This window comes from Phocoena sinus, chromosome 14, assembly GCF_008692025.1.
Source record: "Phocoena sinus isolate mPhoSin1 chromosome 14, mPhoSin1.pri, whole genome shotgun sequence".
Taxonomy (NCBI): domain Eukaryota; kingdom Metazoa; phylum Chordata; class Mammalia; order Artiodactyla; family Phocoenidae; genus Phocoena; species Phocoena sinus.
The window spans coordinates 57,002,711-57,026,207 of NC_045776.1; the positions used below are offsets into that span (position 1 = coordinate 57,002,711).

The 23,497-nt window shown below is 52.1% G+C and overlaps 1 protein-coding gene across 1 annotated transcript in view; it reads right to left on the reverse strand.

Moving 5' to 3' along the window:
- Window positions 1-2,672: 2,672 nt before the first annotated feature.
- The window catches only part of L3MBTL4 (L3MBTL histone methyl-lysine binding protein 4), a 362,994-nt gene continuing 342,169 nt past the window's right edge, over window positions 2,673-23,497 (reverse strand). Inside the window, exons 17-20 of the mRNA XM_032654462.1 lie at window positions 21,699-21,868; window positions 14,189-14,251; window positions 6,903-7,038; window positions 2,673-6,728 (exon numbers count right to left, since the gene is read on the reverse strand). Of these exons, the coding sequence (XP_032510353.1) occupies window positions 6,670-6,728; window positions 6,903-7,038; window positions 14,189-14,251; window positions 21,699-21,868 (428 nt within the window). The 3' untranslated portion in view covers window positions 2,673-6,669. The remainder of the gene's footprint in view (window positions 6,729-6,902; window positions 7,039-14,188; window positions 14,252-21,698; window positions 21,869-23,497) is intronic.

Sequence of the window (23,497 nt, forward strand, 5' to 3'; positions counted from 1 at the left end):
GACAATCACATTTATTAACCTTTGGCTTCCCTCTGGGAGGGAATTATTAGTTGGATATTTTTTTTTTTTTTTTGCGGGGGGTGGCAGGACTACCGAGCATAGCAATGTGAAAACATATTCACATTTAAAATTCTTCTGTGTGCATAATAAATATTAGAACACCACTGAGCTAAAATTAATGAGTCTGTATTTAAAGCATGGCTGTACTTAAGATCACCTGCCTGATGACAATTGTACTTAATCACATTACGAGTATCTCTGATTACTTCTTGTTAGTTGCTGCTTAGAATCTGGAGGGAAAAAGGTCCAGAAATTTCCAGATAACAGATTACTTAATTGCTAACATCAAGCTGGCACTCCAAATAATATTCCCACCCTTGACCCAGTCAGTCAGCAGTGTGTGTGGGCGGCACCTCTGGTGGAAGATTGTTCTAGGTCCTGTGGGAAGGTATGAGGAGTTCTCTGCTGTTTACTATGGCAGAGCAAGAAGAAAGGCCTAGAAAGAGTAGCAGCAACGCCTGGGGCTGCACAGGTGTGTGTCGTGTGAATCCTATGTGGACCTGAGTGCCAGGGGACTCCACCCAGCGGTGCCACCTGATGGTGTGTCCTTGAGATCTGAGGACCAGCAAGGTCATATTTCCACTACACGAGACCCTAGACTTTTCTCCTTTTCCTCCCTCCTATTCATATTTTTATGCTTATGGTTTATTGTCCATCTCCACCCACTTGAATTTAAGCTCCACGAAAGGAGAGATTTTTATTTATTTGTCTGCAGATACATTCCCAGTGTTCATAACACCTGGCACGTAGTGGGCTCTCAGTAAATATGTGTTGAATGAATGAATGTAATAATTTCCACAGTGGACGAAGATAAGGACCTCTGTTCAGATGCATTTGTTGATTCATTTGAAGAAAATATTCTGAATCAACATAAGATGTGTGTCTGGGATAATTTCCTTCTACTTAACTTTCAAAGGCACGGGGGTAAATCTCTCTGAAAACCCAGGAAGGACAACCTCAAGTTTCAAACTGATAGGGTTCATAAAAAACAAATCTATTCTTAAGGAGAAAATGAAAAGGAAACAAAAAAAAGTAAGCTGGCTGTTCCAGAGGCAAACTTTGCAAATTGGTTGAAAAATGAAAAAGAAAAATTCAATCACCAACACCAAGTAACCTGTCTGAGTGATCTTCCTTTAGTTAACCATTTTTTGATTGGCTTGACTCTCTTTTGGAGAGGCCGGGCCAAATGATACTCGAATTGCTTCTTCTTGGAAAAAAAACAAAACAAAACCAAACCTTGGCTGGTGCCTGAAGCACAGTGTTCATGTGGGTCCCAAGTGCAGATTATGGATGAACAACTGCATTGGTGGAAGCACATGTCACTCACACCTGACCTTTCTCACAGCAAGGTGGTGAAGCAATTCTTTTATCTCAGGGAAACAAATCCTGTAAACACACTTTCTGTTTATTTTTTAAAAAATGAAGCTGAGCTAATATTTGCCCATAGTTCTTGATATTTTTTTCCTACTAAAAGATCTTTCAGCCCCCAGCATTCCACAGTAAAATACTGGCCCTGTATTTCCAAACAGTCCTCATGCATATTTAACACAATTGCTATCAGCTGCAGTTCAAGGATTGTGAAAAAGCCATTGTGGGAACATTCTGGGTTCAACCTGGGATTTCTCACCACTTTGTGTATGTCATGAATTGATTTGCCTTGATGCATAGATTCTGCAATCAAAGGGAACACGATCTGAATTCAAACCAAAGTGAATGGGGAAATGGATGGATGTTGTCTTGTAGACAAAATTGCATGAAACAACTAAGCCTGATTGCCATGAAGCAGAACAGTTTGGAGAAAAACTCAATATTTTAAACTCAGTCTCATTTCTCCAACCTTTGGCTTTCCATTCCCATTTTAATGGTGGTTCTTTGTTTTTGTTTTTTTTTACCCCATATCCCTTTTCCCTGAATTTCTTCCATCTCAGTGCCACTCCTTTGGCCACCATCAGCAGACAGTGATGTGGATACCGCAGCTTTGCCCCTAAAGGTTCTGAGGCCACATGGGAGGGATGACGCATGCTGTCAACATGCCCGTAGCCCTCTGGGCTCACCATTAAGGAACTGTCTTCACTTCTGCCTTTAAGGGCTCCCCTGTGCCTCCCAGCCTCAGCCCGGGCATCTAGATATCCATCCAGGGGCGGCTAGGCTGTGTTTTATTATCACTGGATTCAACATCCATCATCTGTCCAAAGGGATATATGGGGCAAAGACTTGGAAGCAGAAAATCTCACTGAGAAATCAAGTTGTGATCACCACTTCATTAAATGGCTCACCAATGGTTAGTCGTTTAACTCTTGAATTATATTTATACAGTTTTCACTCTCTCCCCAGCAGCATTTTTAAAAAATTAATTAATTTATTTATTTTTGGCTGCATTTGGTCTTCATTGCTGAGCACGTGCTTTCTCTAGCTGTGGCGAGTGGGGGCTACTCTTTGTTGTGGTGCGTGGGCTTCTCATTGCGGTGGCTTCTCTTGTTGCAGAGCGTGGGCTCTAGGCGCGCGGGCTTCAGTAGTTGTGGCTCGCGGACTCAGTAGTTGTGGCTCGCAGGCTGTAGAGCGCAGGCTCAGTAGTTGTGGCTCATGGGCTTAGTTCCTCCGCGGCATGTGGGATCTTCCCAGACCAGGGCTCGAACCCGTGTTCCCTGCACTGGCAGGTGGATTCTTAACCACTGCGCCACTAGGGAAGCCCTCGGCAGCATTTTAAGGAGTTGGCCTGTACCAGCTCCCTGCCGCAGCTAGAAACTGAAGGGCAGAGAGAGATGGAGACAGAGAGTATAACAAGGATGTATTTTTGAAGAAAGACTTCTTGTGAATATATTATTCACTAATATATTTATTCGTAGGAAGAATATATTTATACAGATTCTGAATATTCAAAAATCTATTAACAAATAGATTCTTCATGAATATATTTATAAGCAGAATACGTTTTTAAGAAGAATTTATTTATAAGAAAATATATTCATGACAAATATATTCTCGAATATTAAGAATGTATTCACAGGAACACTTCATATTCAGGAATATATTTTTATGCCCTGGGAGTTGGAAAGACAAACTGAATATTCTTCAAAAGGATGGAGCAAAATGTAATGCAATCAAAATTATTTCAAAAGGAAGGAGTGAACGTGGCAAGTTGGTCATTTGCTGGGTGGTTAAGAAATGCTTCCAGTGATATCAGGCACCTGGTTAGACATAGGACTCAGGATTCAAGCCTGGGCTTGACTCCAAAGCCCTAGTACCTTCCCCTGTAGTTCCCTGCCTCCAGCCCTCTCTCGGCAGATGGAGATTCCATAGACACAAGAGACTCAACCAAGAAATCCCACGGATGTCTGAGAGTCAGCGGTCAGCCAGGGGAAGATGTCACAGGCCAGAGCCCTGTGTTAACAAGGAGTCAATTTCCTGCTCTGTCACTCCTGCGATCTGTTTAGAATGTGGTTTATACAAGGTTAGCATCTAATTACAGAGGGAGGAAAGTGGGGTTCAGAGCTGATTAAGGATAGATTTTTCGTAGAATGTCTGCAGGTTGTTAGAAGTGACAGAAATTTAGTTTTGCAAAAATTACCTGAAATTACAGGCGTTTAAAGTCTATAGTCGCAGAAGTCCCAGCTCCCTTAGGATTCTTGCTAATGATCTCATTTCCAGCATCATGATATGTTGTATGAATGGTCCTTTGGGGGAACTCTTTCCAATATCCTAGAAGTTGTATTTCTTGATGCCCTGATGGCATTTTTTCCCCTTTGTCCCTGACTCACTCATGTTTCGGGTGGGACTCAGGAAAAGAAACGGGGAGTAGGGGCTGAGGCTGGTACCCAGGGGCAGTGGAGGCCTTCACACCATCTGGGCACTTCGGGATGCTTCCTGACTGCTGAGTGTGGTGGGGGCCCTCCTGGCAGAGCAAAGGATACCAACTCCTAATGATCCAAGCCTTTCTGGAGAGCATGGGACGCGGGGAGGGAGCTGGCTGGCGCCGCTTCTGGGTGTGGTAGTCTGGAGTCCAGGCCGATCAAGGGCCCTTAGGAGCATCCCAGGGCCCGCCCCACGTGCCCCTGGGCCCCTAACACGTAGCCACACTAAGAAGAGTGGGCCCCTTGGGGTCAGGCTTGATGCAAATTTGAATATGTACGCGGGAGATTCCTACAAGATTATTAAAAAAAATGGATCGCTGTTGCTGTTACTTTCCTGACCCCTATTTAGTGGCTACTGTTAGGTGTCAGGCACCTTATTTGTGTGTTGTGTCAGTTGCAGTCACACATGCACACATCCTCAAAATCAAATGAAAAAACCCCTCGGGGGTAGGTATTATTTTCTCATTTTATGGAGACGTTACAACTATTTAGGAAGTCACAGAGCTGGAATCTAGATTTGAGTTTGATTGGTTTGCTTCGTTCATTGATGCAACAAATGACTTGCTGTGTGCCCGTTACGTGCCAGATACTAGGCCAGATGCCAGGAAAAGTGAAGAGGAGGAGGCCACGGTCTTGGTCCTCACAGACCCTAGACTAGTGGGGAGAGACAAGCAAGTAATAATAAAGACTGAGGAGCATAGGATGGGAGGCATGGCTGCTGCGGGAACCCAGGAGCTAAGGTGTTAAGGAAACCTCTGGAGGATGGGGGAGGGGACACCTCAGCGGAGGGGTCAGCAGATGCAAGAGGGGAGGCCCAAAAGAGGGGTGAGTGTGGAGACAAGGAGGGGGTTCAGTCTTGGTCCAGCCCAGACTATGTGTGTGTGAGACGAGAGAGAGAGAACATAGCTGTGCTTGAGGGGAAGTGGGGCGCGTGAGAGCCCCAGTGCTGGCTGCCGGCTGCACACCTCGCGGCCCATGTCCACGTCCAGTGATGCCGTGTTGGTAGAAGAAGAATTACAGCCCAGAAGCTGACAAAGAGTCAGAGGATTCTAGTCTCCTGGCTCAGGCAGCTGCCCTGGTGATGGGTACTGTTCACATTGGTGGGGCCATTTGAATGTCAAGGTCGAGGCACCTGGATGACAAAGTGGGGATGTGCTGCAGCCGGTGGCTACACTCCTGGATCAAGCTCTTTCTGTCCGATCATACCGTCTTCTAGGGACACAACAGTTCAACCCTAATCTGGCTTGGAATTATCTGTCCTGTTCTAGATTCTTCTCTTAAAATGACATGTATTAAATATACAAACCACAAATCTCATGTCTTCCATGGAGCCTACATAAATGAGCAATTTTGAGGTTCTGTTTAATTAAAAAAAAAAAAACCTCAGACGTAAAACACTCAAATCATTAACACCTAAATTTACTTCCCTGAGAAAACATACTCCAAAAGTGTTCAGAAGCGGCCGATTTCTCTACCGGCCGACGGGTGCAGGGCCACTGCCTCTGTTCCTTCCCAGCTGGAAAGACAGCCTCCAGGCTATTACAACATATTCGTAAAAGCAGTGAGGTGGAGGTCGTATTTTATCTGTTTATTATCATTTAAAATATATTAAGATTTTAACATAGAAGCAGGAATTTTAATTGTACGTGGCAGTCCAAAAAAAAACAAAACCCAAACAACAAATAAAACATCACAGAAAGAAAAATGCACATTAACCAATAACACATTAAAATTCCATTTAGTTAAGGTGAGGATCTAAAGAATGAAATATAAGTATACCTCTTAGAGAAGAATTTTTTTTCCTTCGGTGACTTGAAGTTTGATAAACTCTCCAAGCAACTTTCTTAAACCGTAAGATTCTTAACTGAAGCAAATAGGTACTGTAGGTCTGACTCTATTTTTTTTCTTTTCTCTCCCACCTGCAAAAAAAAAAAAAACACAACCCCTGCCACCCAAAAAACCCAACCAAAAAGATGGAGCCTCCCATACCGTGAGGCTGACTCCACGTAACTTCAGCCTCAAATGTAGTCGCTTACACAAATAAGGGCTGATAACAAATAAGAATTGTTTGAACGTATCATAGACACCCAGCTCCCCACTCTAGAAGTCTTCCCTTTAATGGAGTGTCTCTGTAAAGATGTACCCAGGGCCCCCATGTAACACGGCTCGTGGCACACACGCAGACAGCCTGCAGGACAAGTCAGCCCCCCTGAGGCAACCCTTAGAGCAGAAGCTGTGAAGATGTCGGGGGTTGGGGGGGGAGGTGTGTCTGTGTGAGGGTCCCTGTGGGGACACTGCAGGTGGAGGGTCCTCAGGAGAGTCCTGCCAGCTTCTGCCAGGTGCCCGGCTGGCTGGGCACACTCGGGAGACCCTGGCAGCACAACTGAGAAACGGTTTGTGGAACACAAAGGAGAATTAATGGATCATGAAAACATGTGCTTATTACTGATTTTTTTAACGATCCATGCTTTCCTGAGTAAAGTACACAAATCTCACAGAAGTCTGTTTAAAGCACCAGGCCTCTATCTCTTAGACTCACTGCACCCGGAGGGCAAATCGCAGCCCAGCTCAGAAGCCGTTCTGGTGAAAACGGAACAATGTGTGTGTGAAAACCGTTTTCCTGATACTCTACCACTGGAGAGTTGCATCCTTGCAAATGGGAAGTGGCCTCCTCCAGGGCGAGGGAGAAGGATAAAGGCGCGCGTGTGGGCTTCTCTGGTCTGGTCGCTGCAGCACGTCAGAGCCGAGATGAGGCCGGTCAGAAGCCTGCATGTGCCTGGGCCTCTGCGTCACTGGTGCTGGACCAGCCAGCAAACCCTGCAAACATAAAAACCGCAGCCACTTTACAAGGTCCAGATCACACCTGGACGTGACCACGGGCACACCGAAATCAAGTTCATGTGGCTGGTGCTCCTGCTGAGAGAACAAGGCGTGGTGGCCGCAGCCCATCAGGTGCAGACTTTCCCCCGCCTTCCTGGCCCGAGACAGCACCTTCCCTGGCGAGGTCCTGGGAGCTTCTGAACATGAGGATGGAGTTATAAATCTTCAGGGCTGGACCCAGTTTGATCTTCATCACCTGGACAATGTCCTTCTGTGTCAGGAGCAGGAAGGCTTTGCCATCAATCTGCTGTAGGTCAATAAATCAGCACAAATAAACATATCCTGCTGTTCAAGTCTGGTTGCCCTCCGGGGCCCCTGGGTGCTGAGCTGTGTGATGGGGACGCGGTGGCCTACCAGAGCTTGGGGACCACAGACCACGACGGCATCTTAGTCCGACCACCGTCAATTCTGTTTTCCCCAGAATGCTGAAGCTAAGTTAGATCAAAGAGGGGTTCATTCTGTTAAATGTGAATTCAGTGTACATGAACTGTCCCTAGGCTGAATTTCTGTTGTTACATTTTTAAAATTTTGGACTGAATTTGTATAAAGGGCCTTAATAATAACCCACTTTCATCTACCAAGTGAAATCTCCAGGAATGTTTCCCATGAGAACAATGAACAAGGAGCAGGCAATGGTGTTAACACTGCAGCCCTGCAAACACCCGGGCACTCCAGAAACAGCGGAAGGAAATAAATTACAGTGTTACCTGGGATGAGGGACCAGGCAGTCACCAAAATTCATGTTACAATGAAATAGTTAATGATTTGGGAAATTTTTCATGGATTGTTAAGCAACGAAACATGATCTGATGATACAGAAAGATCTGTTTTAATTTGTAAAATTAAATGCGCACGACCGCTGTAAACATGCACAGTTAAAATACCCGACGTCTGTATACCAAATGTGAAGGGCGTCCGGCCAGTGGCTTGGTTTGGTTTTTGTTTTCTCCTTTTAACCCTCCTGTATTTAAAATGACTCCTATGCCAAACACCATTATAAGCCGAAGTACATTCAAAATGAATGCTGTATTTATTAACTTTTACAACATACTGTGGTCTGAAATGTCATGGCTTTCCTGAGGTCATGTGATGGCCAGTGCCACCGTGCAGGCCGTTTTTCCGGTTTCTAGAAGCCCCAGGGTGGTCTCAGAGTTTGAGTCCCGGCGACTGTGGCCTGTCCCACAGTCACGCTGCCTGTTTTCACAGATGGGCTCAGAAGGAGTCCAGGTTCCAGAACAAAGAGGACAGAATGAAGTTTGCTAGGGTGACACCCTTCCATGAACCCAGCCCTGTGGTTCTAACCCTTTTTAGTTAACAATACAAACCATGGTGTCAGTGTCTCCCTGAGGAAGGAGGGATCCCTGGGGACCCCACGTGGGGTGTTGAGAGTTTTAAAAGCTTCCATGTCTAATATATTGTCTAATGAAGAATCGTCCATCTAGAGAGTGGAATACCCTTCCCATGGGGTAACGAGCACATTCCCACAGTGGTGGAGAGCACCGCCCTACGGGCCACACCCCAACCTTCAGAACTTCAGGCAAGACTCGTGGGCCAAGTGGCCGGTGTAAGGCCAACTGGCCCGAGGCAGGGGAACACAATCAGATTCACAGGTTGCATCAGACCGAAACTCTCCGGACCACCCAGTTCCAGAAACTGACCTGGAGACTTTCCGGACCACCCAGTTCCAGGAACTGACCTGGGGACTTTGAACCCCGCCCAGCCTTCCCGCCTTTCGAGGGGCGGGACTAACGGTCCCCCAGGATACCCGAAAAGACGCCCCCAATAAGGAATACCCTGCGCCCTCCCGGATTCACCACACCCCTTTCCCTTCTTCCCCTACAAAATCTTGCCCAACCCTCGCCCGGGTGCGACTTCTCTGGCCCCTTTCTCTCAGACCAGTGAACCTCGCCCGGGGGCGCTCCCTAATACAGCTCACTTGAAGCTTTCCTCTGTTTTGTGGTGCCGTTTGTTAAGATCCGACCCTTACATTTGGTGCCAAAACCCGGGAGGGGTACCAAGCCCCGCGGGTTACCGCGTGGGCCTCTCCTCCCCTCCCCCAGGAGACAACCAGGGAACCTCTACTCATCCACCCGATCCGGCAGAAAATGGGGTAAGTCCCCCTCCCGTGTTCCCTCCGACCCCCAGAGTCCCTGCCCATCGGACTCCCTGTCCCTAATCGCAGCCGCGTCAGGGACTCCTGCGTCCTCTCTCCGGGCCTCGGGCAACTGTGGAGACGTCCCAATCGCCTGACTGCCCTCCGACCTGCCGTGAATTGGAGACTGAGACCAGGGACGCCTCTCTCCCTCTCCATTCACTCAGGGACAGACTGGGGGTCACGGGAACCTCACAATCGAAACCAGATCCTAAGACGCCCCTGGGGTATCTCCTAGCCAATTTTACAGCCCTCGGCTTCTCCCAAGATCTCCGTTGCCGACGGCTTGTTTTCTATTCCACTGTGGCCTGGCCACAATAGCCTCTAGACAATCAATCCTGAAGGGACTTTCGATTTTAACATCCTCCGTGATCTAGATAATTACTGCCGCAGGACGGGCAAATGGTCCAAGGTCCCCAATGTTCAGGCCTTCTGGTATTTACGCTCCTGCCCTTCCTTCTACATCTCCTACATCCAAGCCCCTCATTTCCTTTGATGATGACCCCTCTCCACTAGCCGACCCACCCGAATCTCTCATCTCTCGCCTCTCCCCCCTCCAGAGCTCCTCTCCAACCTCCACCCTACCCTGAAGCAGTCCCTCCTCCCGAACCCGCTCCGGCCCCTCCAACCGCTCCCCCGCCTCCCTCAACGGTTTCTCCTCCCACGCCCCTTGCTTCGCCAATTAGTGCCCATACACGCTCTCACGACTCCCACGATCCAAATCTCCTCTGCCCTCTGAGGGAGGTAGCGGGAGCGGAAGGATTAGTTAGAGTTTATGTTCAAATAGAAAAGCGATTAGGCTCCTTTTCTGCCGACTTTGCCGCTACCTCAAAGAATTTCGCTAGCTCTCTCAAGCTTACGATCTAACCTGGCACGATATCTTTGTGATCCTATCTTCTACTCTGACCCCTGACGAGAGAGGGAAAGAATTCAAACTGCTGCCCGAAGCCATGCACCTTACCGACAGCTCCATGCCTGTCGGAGCGACGGCCGTACCTGGCACCGATGCAGACTGGACTTATCAGGATGGCCAAGATGGCCGTCGTAAGCGCGACCTCATGATCCAATGCCTCCTGGCTGGCATGCAGGCTGCCGCTCATAAGGTAGTCAATTTTGAAAAACCAAAATCGATAACCCAAGAACCTAACGAAAATCCAGCTTATCTTTCTCAATCGCCTTACAGAGGCCTTAACTCTCTACACCTGGCTGGATTCCGACACCCCGGCAGGGGCAGCGGTCCTAGCCACCCATTTTATCACCCAATCAGCCCCAGACATCCGAAAGAAATTTAAACGGGCAGAAGACGGCCCTCAAACCCCTATTCGAGATCTGGTAAAGATGGCCTTTAAAGTCTACAATGGCCGTGAGGATTTAGCAGAATCCAGCCGACAGGCTCAGATGCACCAGAAGGTGGCCCTCCAAACCCAAGCTCTTGTAGCTGCCCTAAGGCCGGCCATCTCCCATGGATCACAGCATCCACGGGATCCACAAAAGGCAACCCCGCCGGGGGCCTGCTTCAAATGCGGAAAAGAAGGCCACTGGGCTCGCCAATGTCCCAATCCCCGACCTCCTTCTAAGCCCTGTCCCAGCTGCGGGCTAACGGGCCACTGGAAGAGTGACTGCCCTACGACTGGCCCTCCCTCAGCGTCTCCACGCGGGGGGCAGGCCGACCCAACGGCATTACCACTCGAACTGCTGGGATTGGCTGATGACTGATGGCGCCCGGACTCCAAGACCCCCATCACCCTTGCCGAGCCCAGGGTAACGCTACAGGTAGCGGGTAAGTCCATCTCATTTCTGGTGGACATTCAGTCCTGCCTACTTATTCCGGGCCAGTTTCTCCTTCCCAGATCTCGGTCATGGGTACCGATAGCAAACCATCCTTCCCACTCCAGACCGGTCCACTCCCATGTCATATCGAAGGACTGACTCCCTTTTACTCATTCCTTCTTAGTCATACCATCCTGCCCAGCTCCCTTGCTAGGCCGAGATGTCCTTTTCCACTTAGGGGCCTCCCTCCAGCTGGTTCGACTTGACCCTAAGGTCCCCTCCTCCCAACTCCTGCTTCCTCTTCTCGGCCTGTCTCTAGAACCCTCCCCCTCCTATCCCCCTCTTCCAATCACACTGAACCCAATCAATCCCCAAGTCTGGGATACTTCTAAGCCCATAATAGCAACACACCATTGCCCCGTTCTCATCCGCCTAAGGGACCCCTCCAAATTTCCATCAAGGCCCCAATTTTCCATCTCTGAGACTCATCTTAGGGGCCTACAACCTATTATCACCAGACTCCTAAACCAGGGACTCCTCATCCCCATGGACTCTCCCTGCAACACCCCCATCCTGCCTGTCCAAGGCCTCTGGGGATTATCGCCTGGTCCAGGACCTCCGACTAATCAATGAGACCATAATTCCTCTCCACCCAGTAGTACCAAACCCATACACCTTGCTCTCCCATATCCCCCCATCCACAACCCACTTTACGGTTCTGGATCTCAAAGATGCCTTTTTCACTATCCCCCTTCATCCCGACTCCTATTTCCTCTTCGCCTTTACCTGGACGGATCCAGATACTCATACTTCCAGTCAGCTCACCTGGACAGTTCTTCCCCAGGGCTTCCACGACAGTCCTCACCTCTTCCGTCAGGCACTGGCACGGGACCTCACTTCCTGTTCCCTTACCCCCAGCACACTCCTTCAATATGTAGATGACCTCGTCCTTTGTAGCCCATCTCTCAGCCTCTCAAGACAACATACTGCAGATCTCCTCAATTACCTTGGCTCTCACGGTTATTGGGTCTCCCCAGCCAAGGCTCAGTTATCTGTATCTTCTGTAACCTACCTGGGGCTCCACCTTACCCCTACCACAAAAGGTCTAACAGCCGACCGCACCCGGATTATCCGTGAACTCCAGCCTCCGGAAACAGTGGAACAAATTCTCTCCTTTTTGGGCCTTACAGGATTTTCCTGACACTGGATCCCTAACTTTGCTCTCCTCGCTAAACCCTTATATCTAGCTGCTAAAGAAACCCCTCAAGGACCCCTCACCTCTCCTTCCGCCGTTCGACAGGCCTTTCTCACCCTCCGTAACGCTCTGATATCTTCTCCTCCCCTTTCTCTGCCCAACCCAAACCAACCTTTTCACCTTTTTGTGGATGAACGGGCTGGAATAGCCACTGGACTCCTTGCCCAGCCTGTAGGGCCTTCCTACCGCCCCGTGGCTTACCTCTCCAAACAGCTAGACCCAGCCATTCGGGGATGGCAACCATGCCTTCGGGCCCTAGCAGCGGCAGCCGAACTGACCAAAACAAACACTCAAACTGACTCTGGCCCACCCACTAACCGTGTTTTCTTCCCACCGGCTGGTCGACCTCCTAGGTCACAAGTCTCTCTCCCTCCTGGGCCCCTCCCGCATCCAGGAATTCCACCTGTTGTTCATTGAAAACCTGCTATCTCCCTCGACCTCTCCCCCGCCTAAACCCGGCCTCCCTCTTGCCTATCTTCGTAGAGGCCCTCAGCCCGCTGAGAGAAGGACTCTTTGATACCCCTCTTTCAAACCCGGACCGCCCCCTCTTCGTAGATGGCAGCTCAATACTCGGTCCTGACGGACGCCGACGGGCAGCCTATGCGGTGGTAGCTCCCTCGACTCCTCTCTTGTTGCTGCGGGCATCGGGGGAGGAGCCCTAACACAGTGTCTTAACATCCCGTGACCTAGAACAGAAACTCCAGCTAGGCATCGAGGCTTCTGCTGCCTCCATCACCTCCCTCCAGCGCCAGATCACCTCAGTAGCCCGAGTTGCCCTCCAAAATCGACGAGCCCTGGATCTCCTCACGGCCGACAAAGGAGGTACCTGCCTCTTCCTACAGGAGGAATGCTGCTATTACATCAATGAAACAGGACTCGTCAAAGACAACGTAAAAGCCCTCCATCGCTTAAGAGAAGAACTCCAACGCAAACACCAACAGTCCGCCTCCCCAATTCCCGATTGGTGGCGATCCAGCCTCTATACCTGGCTAACACCAGTCTTAGGCCCCTTAATTCTCATCTGTATCTTGCTCACGTTTGCTCCCTGTTTTCTTAGGTTCCTTCGCAGGCACATGGAGGAAGTCTCTCGGGTGGCCACAAACCAAATGCTCCTCGGTCCTTACACCTTGCTTCCTACAGAACCCCCCACTGGTCTCCCCTAAGCCTCGGACCTCTGGTCGCCTGACTCCCCTTTCAACGCCCCCATTCAGCATGAAGTAGCCAGAGATCAGAACGCCGCCCCATTACACCAAAGATGTCGGGATGTAAGGCTAACTGGCCCGAGGCAGGGGAACACAATCAGATTCACAGCTTGCATCAGACCGAAGCTCTCCGGACCACCCAGTTCCAGAAACTGACCTGGAGACTTTCCGGACCACCCAGTTCCAGGAACTGACCTGGGGACTTTGAACCCGGACCAGCCTTCCCGCCTTTCGAGGGGCGGGACTAACGGTCCCCCAGGATACCCGAAAAGACCACCAAATAAGGAATACCCTGCGCCCTCCCGGATTCACCACACCCCTTTCCCTTCTTCCCCTACAAAATCTTGCCCAACCCTCGCCCGGGTGCGACTTCTCTGGCCCCTTTCTCTCGGACCAGTGAACCTCGCCCGGGGGCGCTCCCTAATACAGCTCACTTGAAGCTTTCCTCTGTTTCGCGGTGCCGTTTGTTAAGATCCGACCTTACAGCCGGTAGTCCTAAGAGTAAAGCAGTGATGGTGATGATGGGAACAGTAAGCGCTTATGGAGCTTTACTAACCCTTCTCTGTGCTGTCCCACCAGCAACCCCGGAGGCAGATGAGGAAACCAACAGTTTCAAGGATTGTGTGGTTTCTCCGTGTCCCCCTAAGTAGGGGCAGGGCAAGGACAGGTAGGACGGTCCTAATTCCACTTTGGAGCAGACAAGCCCCCCTTTTCCTGGGTGCAGGCCCGTGGCAGGTCCCCACTGCCCCAGCGTGGCTGCAGTCACAATGCAGGTATTAACTGAATGACGTGTCCCAAGAGTCCCTTTCACAAGCGGCTGCAGAGATGAGGCTGCAGGCTCCAGCGACAAAGCACAGCTCACGTCAGCGACCCAGACAGGCTGCCCCGCTGGGCCCCCTCCTGCCTGGACCTCTTTGTCTTGCCTCCCCCAGACTGCCCTTATTTACACTTAAGTAAACGGAAACAAAGCACTTCCGGGCCTAGTCGTAGAGAAACATGTAATTTTTCCGTTTCCTACCTCTTTCTTGAAGCACTTGGCATGCTCTTCGCAGCCCAGCAGAGACTGTATGAACTCAGCCACCTACAGCGCGAGATGAAAAGCCTGATTCAGAACGTGCACCGGAAATAATACCTTGGGTTGTAGTCATTCAACATTTGAGTAACATACACTTTGCATCCCTCAAACGATTGGGATTTAAACAGTAGCTATCAAGCCCCGGTAGCATTCGCCAGCTCGGAAATGAGACCAGCTCCTGCTATCTTTTCTGGCCTCATTTCCAGGCTGACCTACATAGGGTTACGGTCACCATGGTGCCAATGACAGCCTCCATCTGTGTGGAGCCCTGGCATCCTGGAACCTTCCATCGTCTGACCCTCCTGTCCAGCCTGGGGGTCAGGGAGGGCAGGCGGCAGTGGTCTGTGCACAGCAGTGATGACAGGCACCGTCTGCCTTTCCAGACCTGGGCCGTCCCGTCTCCCGTACCCGAGTCTCCAGGGCCTCCCCCCAGCGTCTGGCCAACAATGGGTACTCGGACCTCCCTGCGGAGGGAATTCCCACAAAAATGATGAGGAAGCTGAAGCCCAAAGAGGTTTAATAACTTCCTCAAGGCCACACGTGGCCAGTGAGTGCCCCGGGGCAGCCCTTCTCCACCCTGGACATGCACTGGGACCACCTGGAGAGCTTTAAACACGATCTCTCTCAGGCCCAGCTCATGCTGCAGAGATTAAAAATCAGTCAAGCTGGATCCGGTGGAGGGCTGGGCACGGGTTCGATTCCCGGGTTGGTTCTAATGCGCACTCAGGGCCAAGGCCCTCCCCACGACCGCCCCAGCGTGCACGCCTGTGCACGCACACACACACACACACACACACACACACACACACACACACACACACGAGGCAGGGGAGGCCTGGGAGGCCGTCCGGGCACCGCTGGGGGGCACGCTGCAGCTGCCCCTCCGCCGGGCGCTCTGAGGGCTGAATGCTCCGCAGGGGCAGAGCCCCGAGCTGGTGGCGGGAGGTGCTGAAGGTGAAACCCTGACGTGGGGTCACAGGGGACAGCTGGGGGCGGAGACAACACGCTCAAGGGCAGGTTTCCTGCCCAGCGCGACTCCAACTCTGGGCCTGATCCTTCTTAGCTGTGGGGCTGCCCTGCGAACCGCAGGGTGTTTGGCGACATCCCCGCTAAGTGCCAGGAGCAGCCCCAGCGCGCACGATTGTGACAACAAAAAACGAGTCAAGGTGCTGGCGACACCGCCTGGTAGGAGCCACCGCGCTGAAGGAGGGCTCTTCTGGGATGGCTCTGTCACAGGAGGGGGCCGCGGGTCACAGGAGGGGAAGTGAACATAGAAAAGCGGCTCTAGGAATTAGCTAAAGACACACGCTGGTGCCTCTCAATCACTGGCTCCCCTGGGGAAGCCATGCCAGCACCAGGGCCCCCGGATGCCCGGCCCCCGGGGACAGGGGCACGCCCCACAGACAGTCTCTCGTAAATACACGCTCCAGGAACTTCTGTTCTCAAAACAGGGCTGAGTGTTGCTCTGATGGTTTTCAGAGGTTAAAATGTCCTTTTCTGGGCAAACAAATACAAATTAAAAAAAAAGGATCACGTTCCCTCTTCTTAGTATTGTAAGCCAAGAAAGCACTGTCCGTGTCAGAGGTAGACTGGATTTTAAGTGGGGATAAATAACGTGCTAAACCAAAGAGTACACAGGGCTGCGCCGCGGGGCAGGTCCTCGCTGTCTTCCTCGGACAGTTTCGTTACCACGTGTCTGAAATTCTCTGTCTTTTTGGAAAGAGATTCTGAGTCTATTTGACCTGCCTTTTTCCAAAGTAAAGAACAAGTTCCATGCAATCTACTGAGGCAGACTCTTCTGGCCTGGATCGTGATTTGGTATCATTATTCAGTACTGCCAGTCCCGAGAATAAATTCTATTTGAGCTTCAGGAGAAAGCCCATTTCCTCGCTGTAAAGTGGTGAACTTCACCAGACCGCAGAGCAGTAACGGAAGGGTTCCCTCTCATGTTCCCCTTCAGCACGTGCTTCCTTCTTCACGTCGTGGTCAATGCGGAGAAGCGTTCACACGGTTCCATGAGTCCACAGAGGAGGAAGCTGCCGCCCCGCCCTTTGCCTCCACCCAGGACAGCTGTGTGGACTCGGCTGCTTTCCTCAGGTGATGGCGGCCCTGCTGGAGCCCAGGGTGGCCGGCCTTGGCCTTGGCCTTGGCGGGGGCAGCATACCTGCTTCCCCAAGTTCTTGGGAGCGCAGTGTCCACAGCAGACACCCCAGTTTTGTTTTGGAAGGACGCGGAGTAAGTTAGTTCCAGGGATGACACAGCAGTTTGGAAAGACTAAGAAATGAAACTGTGCAGGCTCTGAGCTGAGCCCTTTACTCCACCCAACTTCCTTCCCGGGCAACCTCCTTTTCCTGGCATCCTCGTGCAGCCCAGCAGGCCTGCCTCCTGCAGTGCAGCTGCTGCTTCCTTAAATCTCTCCCGATGCCGACGTTCCCATCTTGCTGAGCCAGCGCCGGGTGCCTGACTGTCCTGGCTTCGGGTCCACTGGGGACCATGTTTCCAGCCCGGGTCTCATTTCTTATCAGTGGAATTTGTTAGTTGCCCTTTTTGAGGGCCCGATTGTATAAGGCTGCTATGCTTAGGTAGCAGTATCCTGAATTTTTCAAAACACTCCCTCCTGGGCAAAGATTGCTTGGAGAGCGACCACCATCTTTTAGATCTAATGGACATTTAGGGAGCCCTTGGATAAGGCCAGGGCGATCTATATGTGCTGCTTTAAAAGGCATTTTTGAATGTAAGAAATAGAAGTACCCACATGGGCACCAAGCATCCCCGAGTTGCACCCGCGGCTGTAATGTGCGTACGTGTCGCATCTGGCCTGCGTGTGCCCATGGACGCCTGGCAGGAGGGGCTGCAGAAAATTCGTCTCCCAATTCATCCACTCACTCGCACATTTGTCACACACCTGCTCTGGTGTACTTGCTACAAAGATGTAAAAAGATATAAAAATACTTTAGTCCCTACTCTTAGATGCTTGTACCCTTCTATAGAACATTTCCATGACCAGAGTAAGAAATACGCTCCCCAGGGACCACAGCTTGAGTGCGTGCGCACTCACGCATTCCTAACGAAGGTTTCACAGAACAGTAACCTCTACTGCAGTGATGTACTTGCATCTGGTCTTGTCTCTCCTTTTGGAACCACTAAACTAACTTCACAGCCTGCCGGTGCTCTGAAAGAAATTGCTCTGGCAGAAACACCACAGAAACAGCAAAGGAGTTAACAGCCAGCCCCCACCTCCGGGCAACGTGACAAAGGTCCGTCAGGTAACACAACTCAGAGCGGAGGTCTCCTCCCAGCCAGGACGGCTGACAAGAGGGACTGTTCTTGTGCTGCATCTCCTGCCGGAGACACTCACCCGCCTTAAGTGTCCCTGGATGGCACTTAGCACAAGGACCCACAAGTCATTTTCCACACGCCCTGCCCCTGGCCCCTGAGCTCCCCCGTTCCTGCCTGGTGGGAACAAAGCACAAAGGCACAGCCCCGCCCTGCTCACCCTGAACTGCCTTCTCAACGTCCTCACGACCCGACTCGCCACTCTTAATGCAGCATCTGGAGCAGACACAGTGGCCCCTGTGGTTGGTACTCGCTGGGATCCCCCCTAGGGAGCCCCCTTATTTTCAACGATACAAACGCATCACAACGCCCACACTTTGACCACTCAAAGTTTCTTCTCGAGGACCAGTTTTTGTGCCAGGAAATGTGCTACAGAATGTGAGAATACAGAGAGAAATTTAGGATGTGGTCCTCGTCCTCAAGGGCAGCTAATTAGGGAGCTATCAAGACAAAGGTACATCAACGTTAGGGAGTAACCCCGACTGTTTTCTCTGGGATGCATCCCGTGGGCAGCCACGGTCAACGAAGTGCTCCAGGAAGCCAGCCTCTCCGATGGCTGCTTCAGTTTTAATCTAGAAAATGTCTAAGGTCACCTTCGGCAGTAAAAGGCTGGGATCCCGTGTGTACCCATCACAGAGAACTCAGAACTGTGATCACAGCTCCCTGTGACCTCTTCGGTCCTCCCCGCCCCCTAGTGAGTCTCTTCCTTCTGAGGCCCGCCCCATCCTAACGATGGACCAGCTACTTCCCTTTAATCACCCTCTAAACTTCATTTTGTTCAGTGTCAGACTTGAAACTGGTCAGATCAGAGGCCCCACCCCCGAATTTCCTATCTATTCCCTAATGTTCCTAAATAGCGATCCCTGCTCCTTTGGGGTGATGCCCCACCCCACTCCCCAAGAAGTTAATAAAAGCTGTGGCCCTCTTCTTATGGGGAAAAACACACATTTTGTACACAATTTTCCCCAATCCCCTGAAGCCCAACCCCACAGCCCTAGCCGGGAACCCTGCGACCTGGGACGCTCACTTCCAGCCTCCCCGCAACTTCTCGCCCTTCCTCCTGCACTTCCGCCGTGGACCCACCGGCCTCCATCCCTGGCCGTGCTCTCTGGGGATCGTGCCTGGTGAAGCCATGTCTCGTGTACCCTGAGGGGACCCTAACTCAGAAGGTCCCAGAATAAATTCATCATCTTATCCCTTGGCCCCCAAACTGGATCCTGTCCCCGGAGTTCCATGTTTTGACAGCACCACTCCTTTTCCATTCTTTCCGATGAAGTGTGTGGGCCTTGTAGTTCTCACACATCATTATCCTAATTAAGTACCAAACTGCGTAGCGCTGAGAGTATAAATGGAACCACGCTGGCTCATTTCACCTCCTCGTCTTGTGCCTCATCTATTTCCTGTGCTGTGGCTTCGTCTGCTGAGCCCGGGTGGCTCTGGACAGTGGCGCCCAGCCCGGCCCCTTCTTACTCTCACCCTCCTTGCTGGCCTGTGCTGTTTTCATCTCCCTGAAGCACCAGCTTCACAACATGACTTTCTGCCTTAGAACCTAAGAACCTGGTATTGCCTGACTGGTGCACCTGGCCCATCTCCCGCCTGCCGCAGGCCGCCTTCCCCAAGCCCCAGTGGGCAGTGTGCTTGGGGTGCGGTGAGACGTTGGCTCAGGACCTGGCTCTGACCGTGTGGCCTTAAGAGTTTCCTTAGTCTCCGGTGCCTCCACTTCCCTGTCTGTAAAATGGGCAAAATAAGCGTGCATGCCTCACCATCATTACATCATCACTGCTCACTACCATCATAATGTCAGTAAGGGACACGTGTGTGTCTGTCATCCTTGCACGTGTCACACGCACCCCCACTCCTATAGTTTTCCTCCCCCGCATGGCGTCCCGTCTTTTCTCTGCTTGGACTGATTGCACTTTTGTTTCAAAACCCAGCTCAGATGCCCTTGCCATTCACTCAACAAACACTTACTGGGTGATCGACTCAGTGCCAGGCGCGGTGAGAAGCTCTCAGGACACAGGCCAAGTGAGTAGGGTCTCCGCTCATGTGCTTGAGGTTCAGGGTCAGCAGACTGAGCATCCGAGGTGCAGCCTCAGAGACTCTCAGAGGAAACGGGGGCCCTGAGGGACGTGGGAGCAGCCTGAGGGCTCCTGCAGGAGGAGAGCCTGCGCTGGGCAGGGGCTGGGCAGTGACCGTGCACATGTGACAACAGTACACGGGGACTAGGGAGGCGCAGGACGTGGGGCCCAAGGTCAGGGGCGGGCGGACAGCCAGGCAGGTCCTGTGGGCTCGTCTGGGGACCAGGATGCGGTGCAGCGCTCGCCCTGCTGTGCCCACTCCCTCTCCGTCGGGATGCAGTCGCTCTGCACATGTGGGGCTGGGCTGGACGTCTGAGCAGGACAGTGACACACCAGGGGCCAGGAGCACAGGAAGAAGAGGGGAGAGGGGACACTGTCATCTAACTTAAACGGTGCAGAACCTCAGATGAATAGCTTGAAGGTCAAAAGAGAGAGAGACTGCCCTTGAACCCTGGGTTATTTCAAGGGCAAAACCAGCAGTGCTTTGATTACAGCTGTAAGGCCAGCAGGTCCGGGGAAGGGCCCAGGGAGCCAGACGGAACCCCCGCCGAAGTGGCTGATGCAACCGACACCTAACATTGCCACACCACTCAGCCCTGGTCTTCCCGCTTCCCGAGGGGCGGAACCAACGGCTCTGAGGCTGATGCAACCGACACCTGACATTGCCACCAACACCCGAGAGATTACCAAAAAAAGGGCTGCTTCACACAGCAAGCACCTCCCCTGCGTGCACCCCTATAAATTCTGTTCGCGCCCACACCCGGGCGCGACTTCTCTGGCCCCTTTCTCTCGGACCAGTGAACCTCGCCCGGGAGCGTTCCCAAATAAAGCTTGTTTAAGCTCTCCTCCGTCTTTGGTGCCATTCCTTACAACAGCCACAACAGGTTTTAATTCAGTCGGCTTTGTAAACTGGTAAAAGTTCACAGATGGGCAGGCGCAGACCATGAATACTCTTTAGGGAGCACGGTCACATTTAGTCACCACCCCCCCCCAAACAACCCCGCAGCACCTGGCATGTCCAGTCACCTCTCTGTCCTGCGGGACCCACAGGGCCTTGGAAGGAGAGGGACCAGGCAAGCAGGCAGGGTGTGCTGGGCCCCGTCCACGCCGAGGGTGCCAGGTGGGGGGAACCCACCAGGCACACTCTGTGCGCTGCCTGGGAGGAGGGGTGGAGGCCCCCCCCCCGGACCTCTGACCTCCGCAGGGCCTTAGTCGCTGCTCCTTTTCTGGGGCTGGAAAGGAAGCCCCTGAGCGAGATGGAGTCCAGGTGACTCGACTGCCGGACATGCTCAGTGAGTATCCGTGACTAGTTTAACTGCAGCTCTACTCTGTCTTGTCAAAAGAGTGACCCAGGCTTTTCTTTCATTAAAAAAAAAAAACACAAAAAACTTAAAGCCTGATGAGTGAGAACAATACCTTCATCAAAAGGAATATCAGTCAGAGTGTGTTGCTTTAAGTACGAAGCGTTTCCACAGCGTCACAGGAAGCAACGGCACTTCCCTGATTCTTACGTAGAACCAACGTTGTAAGGTGTGTTTATATTACAATCAAGTCCACTTTCCCCTCTGTTCGGCATCTTATGCAACACTGTGACCTAATTTATGCATAATCCTGAGGTTGACCTGATCCCCCGTGGCCGCGGATGGACACACGGCAGCGCGGTGCTGCCTGGGCGTGAGAATATGGGATCCCGGGGCCTCGGGGGCACCAGGCAGAGGGAGCCCCTTGGGCACAGAGCATGCGGGGCGGGGGGCATCGCCCGGGGCTGCCAGGACACAGGCGTGGAGGCCCACACGTTCGTGTTTCCTCAGAGCAAACCTGTGATGCGGCGCTGGAGGCCTAAATCAGCACCCCACCCCGGGGGGCAGGCAGTGGAGACGGCGCTGGGAGAAGGCTGGGGGGGGGGGGGCAGGGCCCCACTAAGGGGCTTCCCGAACGTCCTGAGCGTCAGCCTGCTTCTCCCTCAAGCGTGGATCTGGAATTTGGCACACGTGGACTCAGCACCTAAGAGAAACCCCGGCCCCGGGGCAGCCGCTCACCTCATCCACCGTCCACCGGGCCACCTTGCCAGCCTGCACGTCGGCCACGCCGGGGAGCAGCTTGAGGTGCTGTTTGCGGCCCAGGGGAAGGTCCCGGGAAGGCTGGGCGGACGAGGACGACATGAAGACCGACTGGTGCAGGGCCTGCTGCGTCCGCGCAGCCAAGTGCTCTGCAAGACAGGCAGGTGGGTGAGGGGGGCAGCATCTTGGTGGCCCCTCCCCGCCGAGGGCCCGAGTCAGACCCCCTGGAACCTTGGACGAACCTTGGACCAATGGCATCACTGCCCAGGAGGCCCTCCCCAGCACAGCGACACCGCTGCTCTATTTCAAAACCACAGGCAGGAGAAACAGGAGTTACGAAGGCCCAAGAATGTGGCCGTTTGCTAAGCAGGATCGAATCGTCTCTGTGACCCACTGATGCCAGAGAGGAGCCGGCCTGTCACTGCACCGGCCTCTCTCTCCCTGAGTCCAGGGTCAGAGCAGGCCCAGAGCCCCGCTGGATGTGGCTCTAAGTGGACGGGCACACCGGCCACCAGGGATGTGCCCGCCCACGAAGCCCGGTTCCCTTCTGGAAGCCGCTGCCTGTGTCACAATGGGCCCAGGTCCACATCTGGCTTCAAGGGTCCCCTGGGGGACACCGTATGTGGAATGCAGCTCAGGATCCCAGGAGAACCCAGGTGGCAGCTGCTACTGTTGGTCTCTGCAGGGCACGCTGGCCTTGACGGGCTTGGGGAAGAGGCTGCAGCTGAGCCCTCCTAACTGGGCCCTCCCTCGGGAGCAAAGCTCTGAGTGGCCAGGGTCCTAAGGCTCCAAGGGCATTGGCCAGTGTCTCCAAGGAGTCAGACTCCACTTCTGCCCACACTCCTCCCCAGCCTTTCTGAACTAGTTTTCCACCTTCACGAGGGACTTTAATCTTCTGTTATATCCTGACATTTAGATGGAGCCATGGATCTCAATTCCCTCATTATTCTGCTTTGAATGTACAAATGTTTAAGGACAAAACCACTACCGAGATTCTAGAGAAAATTCATGCCTTTATAACGACATCTTTTAAGACACTTTCAACACACATTAGCCGAATAAAGCTGTTGATATTTTAAGACTCTGAAAGGAAAGAACACAAAAGGAAATGTTCTACGCCCTCTAAAAGTCTACCTTTCCTAATGCAAATGGCAGGGTGTAAGCAGTAGCTATATAATTTAAAGTCTATTATGAAAGCTTGTGTTTTACTGACCATGTCTGAAGAGCTATTATGCAAGTATTTCCATCTCAAATTAACTAACAGTTGTTAGTAGGTGAGGCTGCCCTGCACTTTGCACATTCACATAATCGCCTACTGGTTAGTGACCAGAGAGGTTCTAAAGTACAAGGGAGCCTGTCCATCTCTGCCCGACTGCTGAGCACAGACATCCTGCATCTTTACCCACGTGTGCGGCCCACACAGATCAACAGACAGAAAAATTGCGGCCTTCTCCCAAATTCTTCTGCTCCAGTTGCAGGCAGCAGCAAATTTATCTCTAAATGCGGATTGTCCGACACTGACCTTTTTAGTATGTAAATAGGTTATCTCCTCTGTGTAGTTCAGCCAGCAGCACGTAAGGCTGGAACTTCACATCTTCTTCACAAAGCCAGTAGGTTTACAGATGTGAATGTTCCTTAATGAAGGTGTCAGGTTGGACAGGAGCAGGTACAAAACAAGCCCTGGAAACCCAGGGAGGAAGCGTCACAGAGCATCTGCGGCTCCGGCCACGCGGAATCGCCAGGCTCTCCATGGAAGCCAGGAGTTAGAGCTCTGTGCT